Source organism: Ambystoma mexicanum, chromosome 5q (assembly GCF_040938575.1).
Source record: "Ambystoma mexicanum isolate Mex_15411 chromosome 5q, UKY_AmexF1_1, whole genome shotgun sequence".
NCBI classification, from domain to species: domain Eukaryota; kingdom Metazoa; phylum Chordata; class Amphibia; order Caudata; family Ambystomatidae; genus Ambystoma; species Ambystoma mexicanum.
Genome location: NC_090933.1, coordinates 767,628,957 through 767,650,173, shown reverse-complemented (window position 1 = coordinate 767,650,173; position 21,217 = coordinate 767,628,957). Strand labels below are relative to the sequence as shown.

The 21,217-nt window shown below is 42.1% G+C and overlaps 1 protein-coding gene across 1 annotated transcript in view; it reads left to right on the top strand.

Annotated features, from left to right (window-relative positions):
- IL7 (interleukin 7) overlaps positions 1–21,217 on the top strand; it is a 405,016-nt gene that overhangs the window by 263,828 nt on the left and 119,971 nt on the right. Inside the window, exon 3 of the mRNA XM_069621245.1 lies at positions 9,386–9,475. Coding sequence (XP_069477346.1) covers positions 9,386–9,475 — 90 coding nt within the window. The remainder of the gene's footprint in view (positions 1–9,385; positions 9,476–21,217) is intronic.

Sequence of the window (21,217 nt, the reverse complement as noted above, 5' to 3'; positions counted from 1 at the left end):
GATAACCATGGATAAAAAAAGATGGCATCTTTTTCTTTCCTGGAAAGCCTGTCTGCTGCATTGCACCATGGGAAAAAACACTATTTTTGGGGGAGAATGGGTCACCCCCTTCTACGTCAGATATTTTTAAAAAAAATACTGGATGCTATAACCCCAGGTCCCAAATGGTTTGTGACCGTTTCATGCCCAACTTGTTTCGGACCTGGTCCATTTCCGTCCAACAGTTTTCATTGTGCAGTCTTTCAAAAATGTACCGCGTCTATGAGAAAATGAATGGGGACTATGCTGAAAGTGCTTTTTTTTTCGTTTTCATAATAACGTTGAAGTTTTTAATGAACCGTTCCCAAAATGTCCAGTCTGTGGGGGCCAGTGAGTATGAAATTGTCTGCAAAGTGTCAGCCAAATTCATGATACAAGTCAAAAGCTATTAGCAGTTCATTTTTTTGATTTCCCATGGAACTCACCACACACCTTAACTATAGTGTGGCAACTGTACTATAATATATATTACATGGCCTGCAGTAGCAGCCATGTAGTTATGGTTAAGTTGCTCATCTCATAGGAAGAGCACTTTTTGGGCGGCTTATAACTTGGCCCCCCCTGGACGAATCCTCACCAAACTTTGCAAAAAAAGTATATGGGACCCTCTGAATTTTTGCAAAGTTTGGTGAGGTTTGTTTGAGTGGGGGCAAAGTTATGGGGGGTCCCAAAATTTATTTTTTTCCCATAGACTGAATGGGGAAAAAACGCCTACAGCCCAAACTGTTGGACGGATTTTCACTAAATTTGCGGCAGGAGCAGCAGCGTGGTCCCGAAAGCATGCTTTTGTAAATTTAGTGAAAATCGCCCAGTAGTTTTTTTAAAATAACCAAAAAGTAGGTCTAAAAAAATTAGTGATATCTATGTCCGCTCTGCAAAAACACAATATTGCACTTGTCAAATTTATCAAAAAATCTCTGGGGAGCTGAGGGGTGATGAGGATGGGATGGGAAATGGCTGCAAGAAGCAAAAAAACTGGTGATTTCATCAATGACATTTGTGATGTCATCTTTGATGTCCTGGGTGTTAGTCTTAGCAGTGCACGGTGGTGGCGCGAGTTATGGTTGTTTAGCTTACCATAACTGGTGAATTTCAGGGGTTTTTCGGTTTTACTTGAAACCATAACATCCCTTTAACAAAGTTTTTTCTTTGAATTTCATAGGTTTTTATTAATCCATCTTAACCATAACGTCCCTTTAACAAAGTTTTTTCAGTGAATATATAAGAGATACAAAAGATTTCTTGAGTAGGATACAAGGTATACCATGGGAATCCTCTTACTTACTAACGACACTGGATGGGGTCTCCCTTTACACATCAATTAGACGCTCTGATGGCCTTAAAGCATGCAAGCACTTTTTGTATACCAGATCTATGAATTACCTGCAACATGGCCTCATGATACTGGAGATGATTAAACTCTGTTTAACCAATAACTGTTTTCTTTTCGACAAAGAGTTCTTCTCCCTCGTATGCGAATTTGACAATGCGTTGGTGGGAGAAGTTTGTTGTTTGGCATCCCAGAAATATCAAACATACAGATAAAATAACACTTTGGCTACGCTACATTGAAGATTTGTTTGCGATTTGGGATGGCACTGATCAGGAAGGGCTAGATTTCTTTAATGTACTGAATACTAATGAGATTAATTTACAATTTACTGAGAGTCACAGCAAGACGAATATTGTATTTTTGGATATTGCAGTCTCTGTGGCCCACGGCAAACTTACCACCAGCCTATATAGGAAGCCCACTAGCTCAAATATTCCAGTTCATTCGAAGAGCAGCAATCCCACAGCCCTAAAGTGGAGCATCCCCAACGAGGAATTTATTTGCATTCACAGAAATTGCTCTAACATTAACTCTTTTGACAGCAAATGTGCCTTGATGACTCACAGGTTTACAAATCGAGGTTATCCGATAAAAATACTGGAAAGAGCGTTCCTAAAAGCTAGAGACATGGATCGTTCTCTACTATTGGTTTCTAATGTTGTCCAAGCTAAGACCGCGGATAATGCAGATACACGTCTTATCTTGACCTACGGTAATGGTGCCCAGAATATTCGCCAGGCAATACAGAAGCACTGGCATGTTCTTAAGTTAGATTAACATCTTGGCGATATTCTGGAGTCTAAAGTGAACATCACATTTCGTTGATCGTCTTCATTTAAAGATACCCTTGATCCCAGTTTCATGAGTCCTCTCTATGATCAATTGGGGGCCAGTTGGATGAACATCAAAAGACTGGGCTTCCAAAAATGTTCTAAATGCAAAGCATGTACCTATGCTGTTAATAGTATTTGCTACTTACATCCCATTTTAGGTGAGAACATTAAGATTTTATCTAGGATCACTTGTGAAACTGAATATGTGGTATACGTTTTAAACTGCCCATGTAACAAGTGGTATGTTGGAAGCACCAAAGGAAAACTGAAATTGAGGGTGCTACAGCACATCAGGGCAATCAAAAATGCTGATCCGACTTATCCAATGGCCCTTCATTTTAAGAACAAACATGGTGGCAAATTGGAGGGCTTTACGTTGTTTGGAATACATACAGTTACTAAACCACTCAGAGGCGGTAATCGCGAACTTACATTGAGACAATTAGAAACCAAATGTATTCTGGACCTCGAGACAAAAAAACCCAGGTGTCATAACCTCGATGAGGAGTTATATACTTTCCTGGGTACATGAGGTCCTTTGTAGACTCTTTTTTAGGATTGCTTGTATTAGATTTCACATGCATTTCATTGACATTATTTATCCTAGGTATTGATCGGGTAAAATATATTCTCTGATATGTCTTTTGATATGGTATGTTCAATCGTATCTGTGAACTCTATGTATGAATACTTCAGTCTATTATTTTTGGTTGATTTTTTATTGGGTTTTGACATATATGTAATTATGGTTTGGGTTGTTTCTCTTTCAGATTGAGTGTTTTTTTAATTTTTGTTTTAAGAGGCCCTTACAACACAGAGATTTTTGGACTTGTTTTACTCCGCTTAATTGTTAATATCTGTGATAATCTGCCTATGGTCCCACATATAGGGATTTTATATTGCATCTGTAACATTCTTTTAAAGATGCATGAATATGGGCAAGTATTTAACTAATATGATCAATAGGCATTTTTATGAATATGGATATTCAATGTACTAAGCACTTTAGAGCAGAGCAATATTTGCATGCACTATGCACTTTATAAAAAGAAGGGACTTCCTTCTCAAGGCTCAAGGCTCTGAGAGAAATAAATTAATAGAGATACTCTTTAACTTAATACAATGAGGATATTAGCATGCACACATAAACATTAGACTATGGAGCTTTAAATTTATGGTTGAGTGACATGCATGGACAGAGAGCACTACGCACTTTATGTTTTGCTGCTATGTAAACCATTGCTGCTACTATGCATTTTGCACATATTCTGTAACGCTCACCTGATTCCCGCAGAGGCGCCGGTCTTGACTGGGTGAATGCCGTATCTTCAAAGGTGATGTGTAACACACGGTTGGCTCTTTGGGCTGGACCTCTGTGCACTGTATGACTCGAAGAGTAAGATGTCTTAGGTAAGTGAACGCCGAGCTCTCCATCTGCCTCGGGGCAGGGTGCCGTAACCAGTTCCTTCACTGGATAAGGGTGCAGGCCTCTTGACCTCAGAGGACTGCTGTCCGTCGTTAACTGCACGAACGGTAAGTTCTGGGCGCTTCAAATGTCTTAAGTCTTTTGTAATGATATCTCTTGTTTTGCAGAGTTCCGGCGATGGCGGATGGCGGGCTGATGAGAGTTGAGGATCGAACCCGCGTGAGGAATAGAAGCGCCTGGAAGCACGTAGGTAAGCGCTTGTAGCCTGCTTCACGATGCACACTAACTGTCCCTTTTATCTTGCAGGTACAAGTTCGGAGCTTTAGAGAAGCTGAAGGGTGCTGGAATACCCACTGGATTCGGCGTGGGAAGGAGTAATGGCACGTGAGTAATAAAGTTGCCCAATGTCTTTAAACGCACCTTCTTTTGTCTTTCAGATGCGGGATGAAGCGCCGAAGGCCTCCGGAGCGTGCGAAGAGCTGGTAAGCTTTTGTCTTTCAGATGCCGGAATGCAGTGCGAAGACCTCCGGAACATGCGAAGAGTAGTTAAGCCTTTGTCTTTCAGATGCCGGAATGCAGCGCGAGGCGTTGGTGACAGCCGATGGACCAGGTAAGAGATGCGCTGCCACTGAAGACCGTAGTGCTAACCTGTTCTTTCTTTGTCTTTACAGGTGCTGCTGAAGACTGGATTCCAGGATGGTAAGCCTTTGTTTCCTTAGGCCCAGGATCAGAAGCAGAAGACACGATGAGCGTTCTGCTGCAGAGAATGCAGAATAACACAAAGCAAGATTCATCCATCGGGTGTGGTTTAAATAGCCTCCTGTAGTGCTTAGGTGTCTCCTTCCACAGCCACGCCTAGGTAAGAAAAGAGTTCCTGCTTTCCAGAAGAGTTCCAGTGTTCTGAACCTAGGGAGTGGCTCCTGCCCCACCCAACAGGAAAAGTAGTCCCAAACAGAAGAGGATCCGGGGTTCAACTGGCAGGTAAGTAAGCAGCATGGTCTGCTGCAGGTAAGTCCACCCAAGCATTATGAGCCCGGCGCTTCCAGCGCTGGGACTGGGCATCTTTATGAGCCTGGTGCCACTGGCGCCAGGACAGAGTCCAAAAGGTCCCAATTGGGACTGGCTGGCACTCGGAACCGGGGTTATGGGTCTGCTTCCAAAGGAGTCGGGCAAGTCCTGATCTTTTGGAAGCAGAGATCATGACAGCTTCTTATATTCTTATCCTTGCGTATTTGCACAGCCTAAAAAACAGGTAATATTATCATTATGCCTTCTTTTTTAAAAAATGTGCCCACATTTGTTGTACTACACATAGAGCTGTATCATTTAATTACAAGCTATAACACACGTAGCACAGCATTTTGTTGCTCGAGCTGGGGACAAGCAGCACAGCTTATTAACATCTTGCCAAGTCTGCTTTTCTTTATTTCTATAAAGCACCGATGTGCAGTACACAATCCTTTGCATTCACACGCAATGTTATTAAACATCAGACACACATAATTTTAGTATGTAAAAAGCAAATGTCTTTTACGAAAGTTGCTTTATTTATTTATAATGGTGTCAATATTATCTCTATTGTACTGGCTTTGAAATAGTGATTTTTTTGTCAAAACTCCTTAGAATTGTCTTTTATGTTTCGCGTGCAAATGGAAAGTATGTGCACCCACCAATGTGGATTATATACTATTTAAGTGTTTTAAGATGGCCGCTTGGCGAAACAACAAAAATAGCGGCAATCAGCAGGCAGACACTCTCTACTCACAATCAGAGAGTTGTCAAGGTTTAAATTCCAGTCCATCATCTGTGTTGTTTGTAACCAACGTGATCAAGCGGTTTGCATACCGCAAAAACGTGTCGTTTTTTAACCAGGATGTTTCCTTTTCCTGGCACATCTATATGAATAAAGAAATACTGTGTTGCCAGGAACCACAGTGGTGTTTTGTTTCCTCTTAATTGGCACAAGGATATTTTCCCTCTGCAGCTGCTCACTGGAGTGCATTTCATCAGTTGCCTTTACTTTGAAAATCTTCGTTTTGACTATATATACATATATGTATATATGATGTCATCTCATCTCTGATGTCATTAGTGTGGTCATATGCTGCGCAACAGGGGGTGTACGCTAAGGTTGCTTTGCCTGAATTGTCTTCGAATTTCTGGGGTTTTGTTGAGTTAAGGTTTCACCTTAATGTCCCTGCAACTAAAGTTTTTCCCTGAATTTCAAAGGTTTTGCTGCAATTTATTGCTCACATTAACGTCCCTACAACTAACGATTTTTCCCTGAAGATACATACATTCAATATACAATTAGTGTAATATATGAGGTCAAAAACTGTAATTACGGAACTCAATAAAAGTATTGTAGGTACCACTTATTAGCTAAAGTGTAGGAGGTAGTAGTTGTTATATATAGTCACTAGAAAATAGAGACTTCTCATTAGGAAATGAGAAAGTAATGAAGAAAACATAAAAAAGCTATCTTTAGCCTAGACGCAGGAATATTCCCATAGAGAAATTTGTAGTTTGTGAACAGCCATGGCATGAAAATCACCAAACAACACATACTTTAAGAAACTGGCTGACGCTTGCCCCCCATACGAATTCATTCTACTTGCTCCATTCCCTACACACAAAACTGGAAATGTACAGACTTAAAATTAAACCTACCATAAATTAGTAATAACATTGCTATGTCTATATTTAAATATTTGCTTTCTAAACATAATTTTTTTAACTGATTTTTTTGGTGCATATTAACCACACTTTGAATTCTTATATTATATATTATCATAATGCACACAGGCACATGCTTTACTTCTATGTGATTATTGTTGATAAATAATGTGTTCATGTAATGTTATTACATTAAGGAGAAATGCAAATTTAAATGTGAACATTGACTATTTTCATAACACTCACTATCAACTGTTTTTACATCTATCTATTCTTATTTATTGTTTTACTACTACATATACCTATTATATTATATTTGAAATAACAAATAGATTTATCAGAATCAGGTACTTTCCCTGCAATGAGTATGGTAATTGTTTACTAATACATGAAATTCAAACCATGTGTATAACGTTATATATTTTTATTTTAAACTTTACAAGTTACTAAGCACTATACATGAATATTTCGCATGTAATCATATCATACATCTGTATCATAGTATTGTTCCATGTCATGCTGTTATTATTTTAAGTGTAATAAAATTAAATATATATCAAAAGAGGGCAACAAAAATATTATAACTTATTTAATCAGTAATGTCACATTTGATGTAATTATTGACCTAATCAGTGTTGTCATGTATGATGTAATTAGTGATGTCACCAGTGATGTCATCAATGTGGTCATGTGCTGCGCAAAAGAGGGGGTACATAGTTAAGGTGGAATTGCTCGAAATGGCCTTCAGCCTTATGCGGTGGCCATGGCCGAACTTGTTGCATAGTTTCTTGAGGACTCACGAGCTATGGCCTTCGGCCGTGGCCTCTGTGTGTGTTGCACTAATATCTTTCTTCTAGGCCCACTAGCCATGGCCACTGGAAATGGCAAACCATTACTTTGTTACCAGGCACCCATTGCCCCTGCCCAGCAGATGTAGGCACTGCAGATGTGAAACTCCTTATTGTTGTGATAATTTCACAGTAATCATTTCCAATAACACAAATTTCTAGGGTAGAGTAGGGGTTTGTCGAATCCCTGTGATACCAGGAAAAACTGCTCCAAATAAAAAAGTCTCAGAGGCACTCAACGTGTGTCCCCCTTCATTTGTCCATGTCCACTCACTCCACTCAAATGATTTTTCTCTCCCTAATATTCTCCCATTACCCCCTATCACTCATCACTTTCACGCTATGACTGATCAAAAATGGCTCTTTTTCTCTATGGGAAAATGAATGCAAGTAGGCTGAAAACAGCGTTTTTATGTTTTCTTAACAACTTTTTCATTTTCTAACAAATTGTTCCCAACATTTTCAGTTTAGTGTGGCCCTTGACATATGTTTTCTTTGGAAAATCTCATCCAGATAGAAAGGGAAAACCACAGCAGCAAAACAACCCTGAAGGAGTGCAGCAGTCCACATTGTGAAGAAGCTGAAAGTCTAGCCGGAATGTGGAATCTAGAAATGATGGACTGTACCAGCGTGGGAAACTACAAGGTGAACAAAGTGAACTCTGGTAAACAGAGAGGAGAAAGAAGATGTGAACCATGGAAAGGACAATAAACACAGAGAGAAAAGAAACTCCCTGGAGTAAAAGGAAAGAAGGCTGAGAGAAAGGCAAGCAAGGAAGCAAGGGCAGCGTGTCGAGAGAGCCAGAACACAGAATGGGTGAATGGCTGCGAAAAGGGAGAAGCCCGACCCAGCGAAGCCAAGAACTAAGTGCCAGAGGAGCCGGAACCCAGGTAGGGGAATGGCTGCGAGAAGGGAGGAGCCTGACCCAGTGAGGCCAAGCACTAAGTTCCGGAGGAGCCGGAACCCTGGTAAGTTGAATGGCTGTGAGAAGGGAGAAGCCGGACCCAGCAAAGCCGCAAGGATAGCAGCATGAAGACCGGCAGCAAGAGGGGAGGAGCCCAACCAGCGTACCGGAACAAGGAATGCCGGGAATCCCCGGAACACAAGAAAGCAAACCTGTCCGCAAGACAGATGGAAGCCAGAGAAACAATGGGAAGGGAACGGAGCAGCCAACAGGCTAGAAAGAAACAGAAGAACACAGAGGGGCGTGGCGAGGGCAGAAAACATGAAGCAACGCAATGGGCTGAGTTGTTTGCGTGCTGAAGTAGTCCCAGCCAGGCGTTCAGTTACCTCGGCAATGAGCAGCGGCGGCCATCTTGGGAAAAGCTGAAAGGCTGCAAGTTAAACAGAGTCCCATTTAAGTAGCACCATCTTCAAGGAGCGAAGATGCCCGTAGAGTGTTTGTGCCTGCAGCACAGCCAAACTGACCAAGAACTGGGGGAGTCCTAAAAGAATGGTCTGAAAACTGTGAAACTGTGGTGTTTTGTTTTCTTAGTAACATTTCCATTGTATAACATGTTTTTCCCACAATTTGCAGTTCGGGAGTTTCGGGGACCTGACAAACTTTCCATCCAGCAAGTCAAAAGTTATTAGCAATAGAAATTTGGGAGAAAATGCCTGCTTTTTCATTTCCGAAATGCCTCTTAGCTTCTCTGCTGCAAAGCACCATGGGACATAGCTCTATAGTTTTGTGAGAAGGGGGCACCCCCTTCTCCATCAAATATTTTAAAAAATACTGGACGCTATAATCCCCGACCCCAAAAGGATTGCGAGTCAAGCTTCGTGTCCAAGTTGTTTCGGACCAGGTACAAATCCGTCCAGCGGTCTTCACTGTGCGGCAGGCATAAATGTACCTTTTATGTCTATGGGACAATAAATGGGTACTAGGCTGAACTATAACTGTTTTATATTTTTTACAGAATCTTTCCCAAAATGTCAAGTTGGGAGTAAGGGGGGTGGCTGGAGGGGCAGTCAGTGGGAGATGAGTCATGCCTACAAAATTGTCTGCAAAATTCATTGTATGAGTCAAAAGTTATTAGCAACTCATTTGTGTTGGTTTCCTATGTGGCTCACCGCTCACCTTAATTATAGTGTGGCGACCGTCGCACTATAATATATATTTGCATGGAAACCAAAATGTATGCCTCACTTTTTTTTATTATTAAGGCCTGTCTGAACTTTTTTCCATTTTGAATACCACCTGAAAATATTTCAAAATTGTCTTTTACAGATGACTATGTCTTCCAGGTATCCTAATGAGGCATGCTGCAAAACAGATAAACCTGAAGAACGGAGAAAATACCTATGCAATGAGACAATGGTAACATTTGGAGTAGATATGATTCCATTATTGTGCGCTATGTAATGTGTTCCAATGCCAACTTTGCTGCTGTCATTAAGTGTGATGGCCTGCGTTTGAGATAGCTAGGTAAACCACGGGTGGGCTATACTTTGGCCCCTGCAACAGTCCATCATTTTTCTTTTCAACTGTCACCTTTGTCACTGCTTTTTTATTCCAACATTATTCAGCTGCCATCTTTTTGTAGATGCTATTAATTAGACAATATGTGATAGTTGGGCAATGCTAAATAAGATGGAATTGGCTCTGATTTGACCTACAATAAGTCATGCCAGTGGCTCTTTTGAAAATAATACTTTATGTAGGGGCACAGTTTGCTTTTATTTTTTAATAAAAACATTGTGCAAAGTTAGACATTATTTATCTTTCGTTCATTCAACAATTAGAATATCTAGGGCCTTATTAAGAAAAGGACCATGTGACTACCTACAGGGAGACAAACAGTTAATGCTGATGGTAAAATGCTGCCATTTCAAAGGGGAGAATACCAGCAGGTAGTGAAATCCACTCTGCTGTGGTGCAGTCAGCGTTAGAATTACCACTAACATTAAATGAATTAACACCGGTGCTAATTGCATTGTCACCGTGATCTCTCTGAAAGATCAAAACACTCTACAGTAATGGTAGAAAATACCAACCAAAAGAAAATTGGCACCAAACTGGTCTGAGCAAAAATAATAAAATGCATAACCAACTGCTTCTATGTGGAAAATGTGCCATTTGTGAACACTACACACTTTGTTGGTGATGGGAGGAGTGCCTACCCTCAAAATTATATATGTTTTGTCCGACTGTGCTTTTCTTGGTGGTATATTGTATGTCGTTGCTGTATTTTTGTAACTGCTAGAAAGGCATGGTATGTCAGCCTGGCTTTATTTTCCTTACTACTGACAATAATTATCCCTGGCATTATGACTATTGTCAGTAATGCCATACCACTGGCAGTAGCAAATAATACTACTGCCACCAAGGTTACTGCTGTGGAAACATCATTCCATTTCATAATTTCTTTTTTCTTTTTTACTTGACTCAGGTATTCCACTGTTTTATGATTTCTCTATTCCGCAACTTTTAGCGTTTTCTTTTCATCACGGACAATTAATACAGCAATGCAATGGCACTAAAGCATTGTATTTAAAAACACTGCTGTTGGTGTTGCTGATAGGTTTCTATGAGACCATGTTACTTTTACACGAGGCTGAGAGGCTGTAGGCAGCTGGTATGATGAACTGCTGTCAGAGCTGGGGAAGTGTGAGTGCCTCGGATTTACGAACAGTATATGATTGTGCCTGTGATGTGTTATGGTGGAAAACTACAGATTAAGCAGGATGGGAGGAGGTCAACAAGTAGTTATACCCAAAGGTTACTGTTGAGTCTTGAGACTTTCAGACGTTAAGTACAGCAGGTGTATCCGAGAACGATGGCTGAGTAATGGAGAAATGTAGGATGGATTTAGCAGGACTTGCTCCTGAGGAGGCGAGAAAATGCCTCCCAAGGACTATCCAAGCCCATATGGTCTCACTTGGCCTGATATAGTTTCCTTCTCGTCACCACCTATTTTTCTAAGCATGTTTAGAAGGTGGATCCAGGTTGCTGCTGCAAGGTGATAGGGGGACATGTTTCTTGTATTGCCGTTTAATGTTCTACTCTGTATCTCTTGTAGTAGGCCGAGAAATGATACATCAGACATGTCAGATCGAGTTGTATCACTTATTTTTTATTAACAGATTCGGGTATGGTTATTGCATAATGCTCTAAAAGGTGGGAGCTTAAGTAAGATTGGTGGATCTAAAGCAACAGTGGGTAATTATGTAATTAGGGACAATACCAAAGGTGAAATCCTACTCTTTATCAACCTGTAGCCATTTTTGTACCCTAATGAATGCAAAAGAGAGCTCCAGCAGGCAGTCTGATAAAATGTCCAAACATGATCTTCAAAATTCAAGCCATAGTCTAAAACAAATAACACTTTTCAGGGTAAGCTACTTGAGCCGATAGTCAGTCTGGTTGTGCTCTTCCCAGTTCTCTTTTTCCTCTGGTCTTTGCAAGACCTCACACTTGATGCAGATGTCTGCATCTCTGTGCCTTTGATTACTTTGCAGAATTATTCCATCTTTTGGTTGCGGTTGGCTGGCTTGTCCTTATCTCAAGCTTTATCAGTGTCGATTCTCTCGGCCCTCGCACCGTCACGGTTTCTGTCCTTCTGGGTTATTTTCATACTGATTGGCTTCACCTCCAGGCCTCTGAAATGGCTCTTTAGTTTTTGCTGTTCCCCTCAGGACTTTAGGAGCAGTGCTGGTATCTTAAGCAGATCCCACAGAACCTTGTGTTCACCTCTTAGCTTCTATGGACCGTGGATACAGTACACGAGTATTAGCATCTCTTCCCCCCTTCCTTGGTGTTCCTGTCAGGCAGTCGATTGTCTTGAGCAGCCCTCCTGCCATGGGCTTGGGTTTCTATCCTGGTTCCTTAGGGTTGTTGGTGAAGACACAGGTTAGTGGATACCCGTCAAGTCCCTAAAATATAAGAGCATTTACCAACAGTCTTGCTAGCCTCATTAGCCAGAAAGAGGCTTTTAGGTATCGTTAAGGCTTATAGGGTATCAAATCCTCTCCAGGCAGTGTAATCTTCCTCTAGACTACTTTCATCTGACTTAATCATTCTTTCTCTGTCTCCCCTTTGAGCACGGGAGTGAGATCAGGCATGTTACCTCCTTCTGAGCTTCCTTCAGTATGGTCTTTGAAGGCTTCCACCCCCCCCCACAATATGGGGTGTAAACAAACCTGTCTGTCTCCTTTAGGTTTCCCCACATATCTTTGTGTCCAACAGTCAGTGCAGGCTTTGCAAATTGTGGGAATGATTAACCCCTTACTAATCCCCCACCTCTTGGGATTATTCCATGCCATTTCAGGCCCATCATGGGCTTTGTTAGTAATCTCTTTCCAAGGTTCCCTGGAGGTGGCCATACCACATCTGAGGGTTGGTAGCAGATCAGCAAGAACCCGCCACAGCCACCCTCAGGGTGGCACATTCAGTAGCAGTGCAGCCAATCTCATACCTAATAGATAACTGTGCCTGCATAATGTAGGGAGGTCAGGGAAGTCTCCACATTGGTCCTTGCTACTCTTCAAATTCTATCATGTTGACTCAGTTCTTTCTCAGTCTGGTGCTGTAACCTGAGTCCGTCGTGTCCCTAGAAGGACACTGATGACTTGCAGACAATCTCCCTGTGAACCCCATTGTAATGTGTTGGAAACAAACGTTAGTCTTGTTTCATGTGTAGACACATAGGGGCCGTTAGACAGCTAAACAGGCATGCATGCACTTCTGTGGTCCAGTTTGGTCAATGTTCTCCATGCGTGTCATCTTGCTTCAGTTGTGGGAAATCGGTTTTCCTGCCGGTGTCCTGGATGGTGTCTGAGGTTGGCATCTCCTCTTCTCTGCGAGGTGTGCTCCCATGCTGACGTGTTAAATTCTGCGAACTGTAGTCCTGTCTAACAGCCCCTATGTGTCAGCACATGAAATAAGACTAACACTGATTTCCAACACATTACAATGGTTGCAACAGAGGGGAATGTAGAAAGGCGCTCCTGCACTTCACATTATTGAACAGTGGATCATAACACCTCATATATAGGACAAGGGTTTGAGCGTGACCACACCTGCTCACGCAGTGGTCCCAGTTTTGGATGTCATAGATGTCCTCACTCCACACCTGAAGAGAATTCAAACAAAGGTCCTGTCACCACACATGTCACTGTTAGATGAGCTTTGTCCCAAAGAAGGCTGGGTCGATGGTCCACCATCGACCTCACAGGCGAAACTCGAGTTGGCAGTCCGATTCAAGTCTATATATGGAACAGTCAGAAAGTAGATTAGCCACATTCACATAAATTGTTAATCGTGTGCCTAGTCAAATAATAGGGCACCCAATGGGAAATATGGGCCGAGGGCTGACATTCAACACAGCCCGCTTTTGCTGAACTGGGTTAAAACTGCCTCTTTGCACATTATATTGCATATGATATGATATGGCATTCATAACGCAACTATACACAAGTGTTTCAAGGCGCAACGAGGCACGGGAGGGGGTACAGAGGGAAGACAAAGATAACGATCTTACTAAGCCAGGTGACTTTGAGATTGCACAAGTGCAGGGGAGGCGGGAAAAGGAAAGTGTGTCGGGGAAGGGGAAGGTGGAAGTGCAATACATAAGATCAACAGTAGAGAATAAATAAAATAAATAAACAATAGTTAAAAGTGCAACCAGCTAGTGGCAAGTGCAGGGATAAGTGAAGACATCAAGTGTCTGTTTGTTTGTTTGTTTGTTTATTTATTTATAGCGCGCGCCAGATCTGAGGGTATCCGGGCGCATGTTCAGGATACTTTAAGCTTACATGTTACGGTTACACATTTCAGGAAGGTTACAGGGTGCATTAACAGTAAATGATGACAGTATACGTGTTACAGTTACACATTTCAGGAAGGTTACAGGGTGTATCAACAGTGAGTGATGTTAGTATGCGTGGTTACATGCGCAGGTGAGTGTGCACAGGGGTGTGTGCACAGTATGCATTGAGTGTCGGGAGCAAGGTGGGTTAAACGGCTGATGAGCGAGGTATGCGTTCGGCTGCAGATTAACAGGTGGGTCAGACGTGAGTAGTCCTAGTCTAGTCAGTTATAGGTCATTTTCTTTGAGCCATTTAATGCAATTAAGTCTGAAGCGTGGATAAGATTGGTCAGACCTTAAGGATGATGGGAGGGAGTTCCATAGCTGGGCCGCTTTGACGGGGAAGCTGGTGCCTCCGGCTGTGCTCAGCTTAAATGGGGGCACGGCTAGTTGGTTGGTGTATGCTTCTCTGGTAGGTCTGTTAGAAGTTCTCCTTTTGAATCTTTCTGTTAGGTATTTGGGGGCTAGGTCATTAATACTTTTGAAAGTCAGTGTTGCTGTTTTGAGTTTAATTTTGTCAGCTGTGGATAGCTAGTTAGATTGTCTTCTGACGTCTGAGATGTGCTCTCTTCTTGGGATTCCTAGGGCGGCTCGAAGGGCGTTGTTCTGCAGGGTTTGGATTTTTTGCAGTGTGTGTTTATTGGACCCTATGTATAGTGCATTGCAGTAGTCCAATTTGGATAATACTAGCACTCTTGATAAGGTGAGACAGCTGGCGGTGGATAGATATGGTTTAGCTGCTCTAATCAGCTTACAGGTGTAAGCGGTGCTAGAGGCCATCACATTCACCTGCTTTGTTAGGGAGAGGCAAGAGTCGAGGTAAAAACCTAGTGTTTTTACTGTCAAGAGCTGGGGGACTGTAGTGATACAAAAATGGCCCCAAGTGCAGGGGTTGCCCAGGAGGCAGTGTAGGCGTGCAGCTGGCAGGGGTGGGGACCTGGGCTTGAGATTGGAGGGTAGCCAGGTGACCAGTGCAGTTTCAGTGAGGAGTTCAGCAGGGCAGAGGGGGAGAGAAAGCAGAAGCAAAGAGGAAGGTCTGAGGTGCTTCCGGAACCGGAGATGGTTCTCATCAAGTTTCAGGGAGGCAGGAAGAGATTTACCACCAACTTGTTGCTTGGAGACGCGACTGACCCTGAGGGACTTGGAGGCGGATGAGCTAAGAGCTTGAGAAGGAAGATATTTAGGACGAGAGAGTTGGAGGTATTGAGGACCTAGGCCCCAGAAGGCCTTGTGGACAAGGCACAGGGTTTTGAAGTTAATCCTCTCAGCCACTGGGAGCCAGTGCAGAGATTTCAGTCCTGGAGAGATACGATCCCTGGCCTTGAGGCCAAGGACAAGTCTTGAAGTCCTGTTCTGGATGAGTTGCAGAGGGCGGAGAGTAGAAGCAGGCAGATTTAGAAAGAGGCTGTTCAAGTAGTCCAGCCTAGAGAGAACCAGAGCTCTGAAGACTGTGAACTTCTTGGGGAAGGAGAGGAAATGAAGAATACCTCTTAGGAGGTGCAGTTGGTAGTGTGACTTCTTAGAGACATTAGAGATGTGAGGAGAAAAGGATAGAGTGGAGTCGAAGATGACCCTGCGGTTTTATGCCTCACAGGTGGTAGAAGGAAGAGGGCCAAGAGAGGCCGGCCAGAGAGCGATAGGAAAGGAGGGAGCAGGTGTGCTGATGAAGAGAATCTCAGTCTTACTGGCATTAAGGCAGAGATCATTGGCGGCAAACCACTCCTGGATAGCGGACAGACAGTCAGAGATGAGAGAAGGAGAAGAGGTGGTGGAAGGGAGCCTGAAAATGAGCTGAGTGTCATCCGAATAGCACTGAAAGTTGGGGCAGTGAGCAGAAATGCGGTGGGCAAGACGTGCCAGGTCTTGGTTGAACAGCCAGGCAGAGAGGTTAGACCCCTGGGGAACACCACAAGTAGAGATAGAGATAGAGGAGAGGAAGGACTGAAGTTGGACTTGGGAGGGTCGATCAGAGAGGAACGAGGTCAGCCAAGCGAGGGCCTGATCGGTGATACCCAGGTTATCACAGAGACGGTTGAGCAGGATGGCATGGTTGACCATGTCAAAGGCAGTAGAGAGATCAAGTAAGATGAGGACAGAAGGGGTGTTGGAGTCAAGATGGAGAGCTGGTCTTGACAGATGTTCAGGAGAGCAGTTTCCGTGCTTCTGGCAGCTCTGAAGCCAAACTTTGGTCATGGAGACAACCAACCAATTCAGTGTAAAGATTAAGCTGGGAGTTGGCCAGCTTTTCCAGGAGTTTCCCAGGAAAGGAGTGTTGGAGATTGGGCGGTAGTTAGCCGGGCAGGAGGGGTCGGCTGAGGGTTTCTTGAGAAGAGGGTGCACAAGGAAGTGCTTCAGGCAGGAAGGGAAAACTCCAGTGGCAAAGGAGTGGTTGCCGAAGTCAGTCTATATTTGCACAATAGAGCTAGTTTTTTCACAACAATGTTAATTGTTTGAGTGTGTATTCATTGTCGGTTTGAAGTCTGTGTCAGGGGTTTGTACAGTGTTTGAGTGAGTGTATGCGTTTGGTGTGAGGTTATTCTTATGGAAAACATTGATTAAATTAATTTGTTCAGAATTGTTGTATGTCACTGTTCATCAGATTGTTGACATTCTGACATGAACTATTTGTTCATTTATCTGTATCAATTTGTTTTGTATCATCACAACGTCTTTAATAATGTATGTTGCTGTTATTACATCTTGTTGCTTGTTTTTCTTAATATTATGATTAATTGATAACAAAATTGAAATGAAAAATTTGAAATGAAACTCAAGGGATAGGCACTTGCTTTTGTTTCTAGGTACATTTAAATAGCCTGGCCAAAGAACCCAGGCCCCACCACCAGAGCACCACTCAAACACTGTAGCAACAAATATATGATGGTCATACGCAACCCAAAGCTGTCCACTACCTCCAAGAACCGGAATCTGCCACCTATCGCACACAGAAAATGTTCAACATCGTCAGGTCCCTCTCCAAGCCACCACCCACACTTTCCACACACCCATCCATCTCAGTATGCATCTCCTCCATGGACTACTTCAACTCTAAAATACAGAACACCAGACAAGCCCACCCCTCTGCAGTCCCACCCCCTTTTCAAAAACCTGACAACGCATGACACATTCCACCCATTTGACCAAGACGCCCTCATCAGCCTCCTAGCAAAGACAAAACCAGCACACTCCCTGGACAATGCCTTTCTTCTCCAAGCACATTCAACTGCATAACCACACTGCCTCCACATTGGCTCAAAATCATCGACTCCCGTCTCACACACAGTAAAATCTCCTCCATATTTTTTTTTAATTATTTGTTATAGTTGATAAATCAACTTTTCAAATAATCATTTCACAATCAATAAAGAGTACATGTTGTAAATGAAATAGTAGAGAAGGAATACAGAATTCATAAAATTCAAAATAATGAAAATACAGGCTATTTAACAAATTATTCAATCAACATGTAAAAAGTCAAAATGAGATTAAGAAGAGTATAAAATGGATTTCAATCCATCACAATCTTGAAGGCTTTAACCTGAATTTTCCATAAATTAAAATACATCAGTAGATGAATGGCAGCATTTTCAGACACAGAGTTACAATGCATTACTCCAGGGTATCACGTATCGTACATAGATGGTTATTCATGACGTGTATCGTACAAATGTTATTGTTCAGACCCTACCACTAGCGTTTGGAATAAGGAAGAACCACATCTAAAAATTGCACAATCGCTATCTGTATTGATGTGCTTGGATTCGAAAACAATCAATTCCATATTTGATCTTGAGTCAAGTGATTTTGTACAACTAGTTTCTCCCCGAAGCATTTTTTTCTTATGTCATTCAACGCCCCACACTCAACCATGAGGTGCTGTAACGTTTCTCTCTAATTAATGTTCAAACAAAAGCGACAATAATTCTGTGTCCAAGAAATGTGTCTTCTTCTAAACAATATGTCCTTCATTTTGTACTGATTTAATCTAAATTTTAGATACTTCTGACGAAAAGAATGCGAGGGACATTTCAACAAATAGTCGGACATCACTCCATATTTTTTGGTTCCAAACGAGCTAACATTGAAGTCTTTAAGTTTTGAGCACATCACCACATTTCCAGCCCAATTGTGTTGAAATGTTTTTATTTTCGCACAATCCGGGTTAGTTAGAAGGAGGTCGATTGTCACAGCGGCATCGGCTGCTACATTTAAGTATGGTTACGCCTCTGAAAGCTATTCTTAGATGTAAACAGATTATGGGCTAAGATTTTCAAGAATGTAGGTTTTCCCAACCCATATAGTGTCTTCCGCAATAGAGTACATTGCTTCCATGTTACTTGTGAGTATAAAGACACTAAGCCTAATTCAAACCGCAGTAATGCCATAGGGGTTCCAAGAGGGAGCTGTAATACTGCTTTCCAGTATTTTGATTCCATACTGTCCTAAAACCTACGATCTTGAGGGGCAATGGCTTCTACTCCATACAAGAGGATTGGTATTACGCTCGACTTATAAAATGACACAATGTGTTTCAACGAGAACTTTCCGAATTTCCTCACAAGTATCTTGGACTGTGATATTAAGGCTTGCAATTTGGTTTTTATTTCGCAAGTCAATATGCTTAAAGTTTTTTGGTGCTGAACGAAAACTCCTAAATACTTGAATTGAGGGATTACGCAGAGTTCACATTGCTGAAGTAACCATTTGGGATGATACTTTCTGGAGGAGTTGTTGTTGCACACCAAAATTTGCGATTTCGAGGTGGTGTTGATCAAATTATTCATTAACACATAGGCTCCCAATTGATTTAACATGTTCTGAAGGCCCATCTGGGTTTGAGATAACAGGACCAAATCATCTGCGTATAGCAGGTATGAGATTCTTTGGGGGCCTATGCGTGGTGGATCGCCAATACAATTCAATAATGCAGGGCCCAAATCAAGAATAAAAAAGTTAAACAAAAAAGAGGCAAGTGCACAGCCCTGCTTCAGCCCTCTATGGGTGATGATTGGAGGCGACAATTTTCCATCGAGATTCATTTTAACGCGCATGGATGTATTCGTATGTAACAACATTATCAGATTTATTAGTGAGGATGGACACTGATGATGATTAAGCTTTGTCCATAACATTAATCTATCTATTGAGTCAAAGGCTCCTTTGAAGTCAATGAAGCACAAATATAAAGGTAACCCACCATCCACTTGTTGCGATTGAATCATGGAAAGGGCAAGAATATTTGAAATTGTGTCCATACCTTTCACAAAACCGGACTGAAGGGGATCTTTCATTTGTTTTTCTTTTGCCCACGCATTATGTTCTTTAAGTATGATTCGGCAAAATATTTTGCCAGGGGCATATAACAAAGAGATTGGCCGATAACTCATAGGTAATTGACAATCACCCTTCTTACATATTGGGACTGTAATTGCTTCGGTCCATGATTTTGGAAGCCTTTTATGATGGTTTATGGCAGAGAATATGTTAAATAGAAGAATGCCCCAAATTTCAGAGTGTTCTTTCATTACATGGTTTGAGATACCATCAGGGCCTACTGCACGCGAATTACTAGATGTCCTAATTAATCGCATAATTTCACTTTGATCAAAGTGCAAATGGAATCCAGATTCCAGGTGCAGCGGATTTAGAGTTGAGCAGGTTACAGGAAGTGCGTACAGGTGTTCAAAATATACTACCCACTGATGTGCATGAACTACCGATGTTTGCACATCCATTTGGTGTACATTATTTGCTTGGTTTAACAATGCCCACATTTTTGATATATTTTTCTCCGCCAATATGGATAGCATGTTAGCACCATCTCTCTGATAAAGTGGGGCTTTAAGCCCCTCTAACCAGTTTTTATAGACCATCCGCACTTTATGGGTGAGAACCATTCTGAGAGGAAAGGGAAGCCTTGATAGCCTTCTTATCTCAGCACGATATGCTGTTTTTCTAGTGTATATGGACCTATCAAAGACATGCAAGTGTTTCCTACTATTACGAGCAGAGGATTTGTGTTGACTAAAGGTTTGCATCAAATTGCTATAATTGCTATCAAATTGTTTGTAATTTTCATTTGCCATTCGGCGCACAACATGTTATGATCACTCACCATAGTCGGGGAGATATGGAAGGATTGCATCACCAACCATAGTGCAGTGTTTACATAGACAAAATCAATTGTCGATGAGGTTGTTCCTCTGTGCCAAGTTTGAGCAGGTGGTACGTCAGTATTAAATGTGCCATTTAAGACATGTAAATTCCTGAGGGACATCAAAGATTTCCACCGAACTAGTCTTTGATTATATCGCTTACCATCATTTTCAAGGCAGTTTAAGTTTAGATCACCAGCCAAAATCAAATATGAGATGCTTTAATCTTCGGACACCATGTCAAATAAGTTGTTAAGGTCCTTAAAAAAACAATCAATCGAAATGCCCACCAGGCTCCAATAGATGTTAAGTATTGCATAAACACCACCCTGGATTATAGCTCTGACCAGCAACATGTAACCATTTGGAATAGACATCATTTTGAGGAAGTTCCTGGTCCGTCTTTTATGGCGACAATAAGGCCCGAGAATGGTCTACCCACAGAGGAAGTCATGGCAGGATTCAAATAGACTTCGTGGTTACCCCATACCAAGGACGATGTTAGCCACGTCTCCTGTAGAACGGTTATATCAAACTTGCTTAATTCACTTTCATCATTATTTAAGAGATGTTTGAAACCCTAGGTGTTCCAACTAACAAGAGAGACTGAGCCCTGGACTGTAGGGTGATTTAGCTACTTCCGACTTGGTTTCCCCTTACAAGTGCATAGATCCATCACACAAGGCAGCGGTGCAGTGCCTACATTACTAGAGGTTAAAGGCCTAGATTTAGGCTTGTGATCGTTGGTGCTTACCACTCTTGAACCGACCACACCACCCACATCAAGTCTCAACAGAAAGCCCTAATCGTGCAAAGGGCCTCTCGCCTGCCAAATGAGGTTTTGGACCACTCTGGATTGCATCCATATTCTCACCGCACCGTTCTTTTTGGATAAAAATTCTACCAGTGTTAGATCTACTGATGCTATTTCCTCAAGAGACTGTATGTCTGAAAAGATAGCTAGGACAGCTCTTCGGTTAAGATCAAACTGTGTGCAAGGCGCCGGCCTACATTTTAATACTAAGGAGCATAGAGCAGGACGAACAACCAACTTCTCACTTCCCTTTTTTAACTGGTTATTCAGCGGAACTACAATCG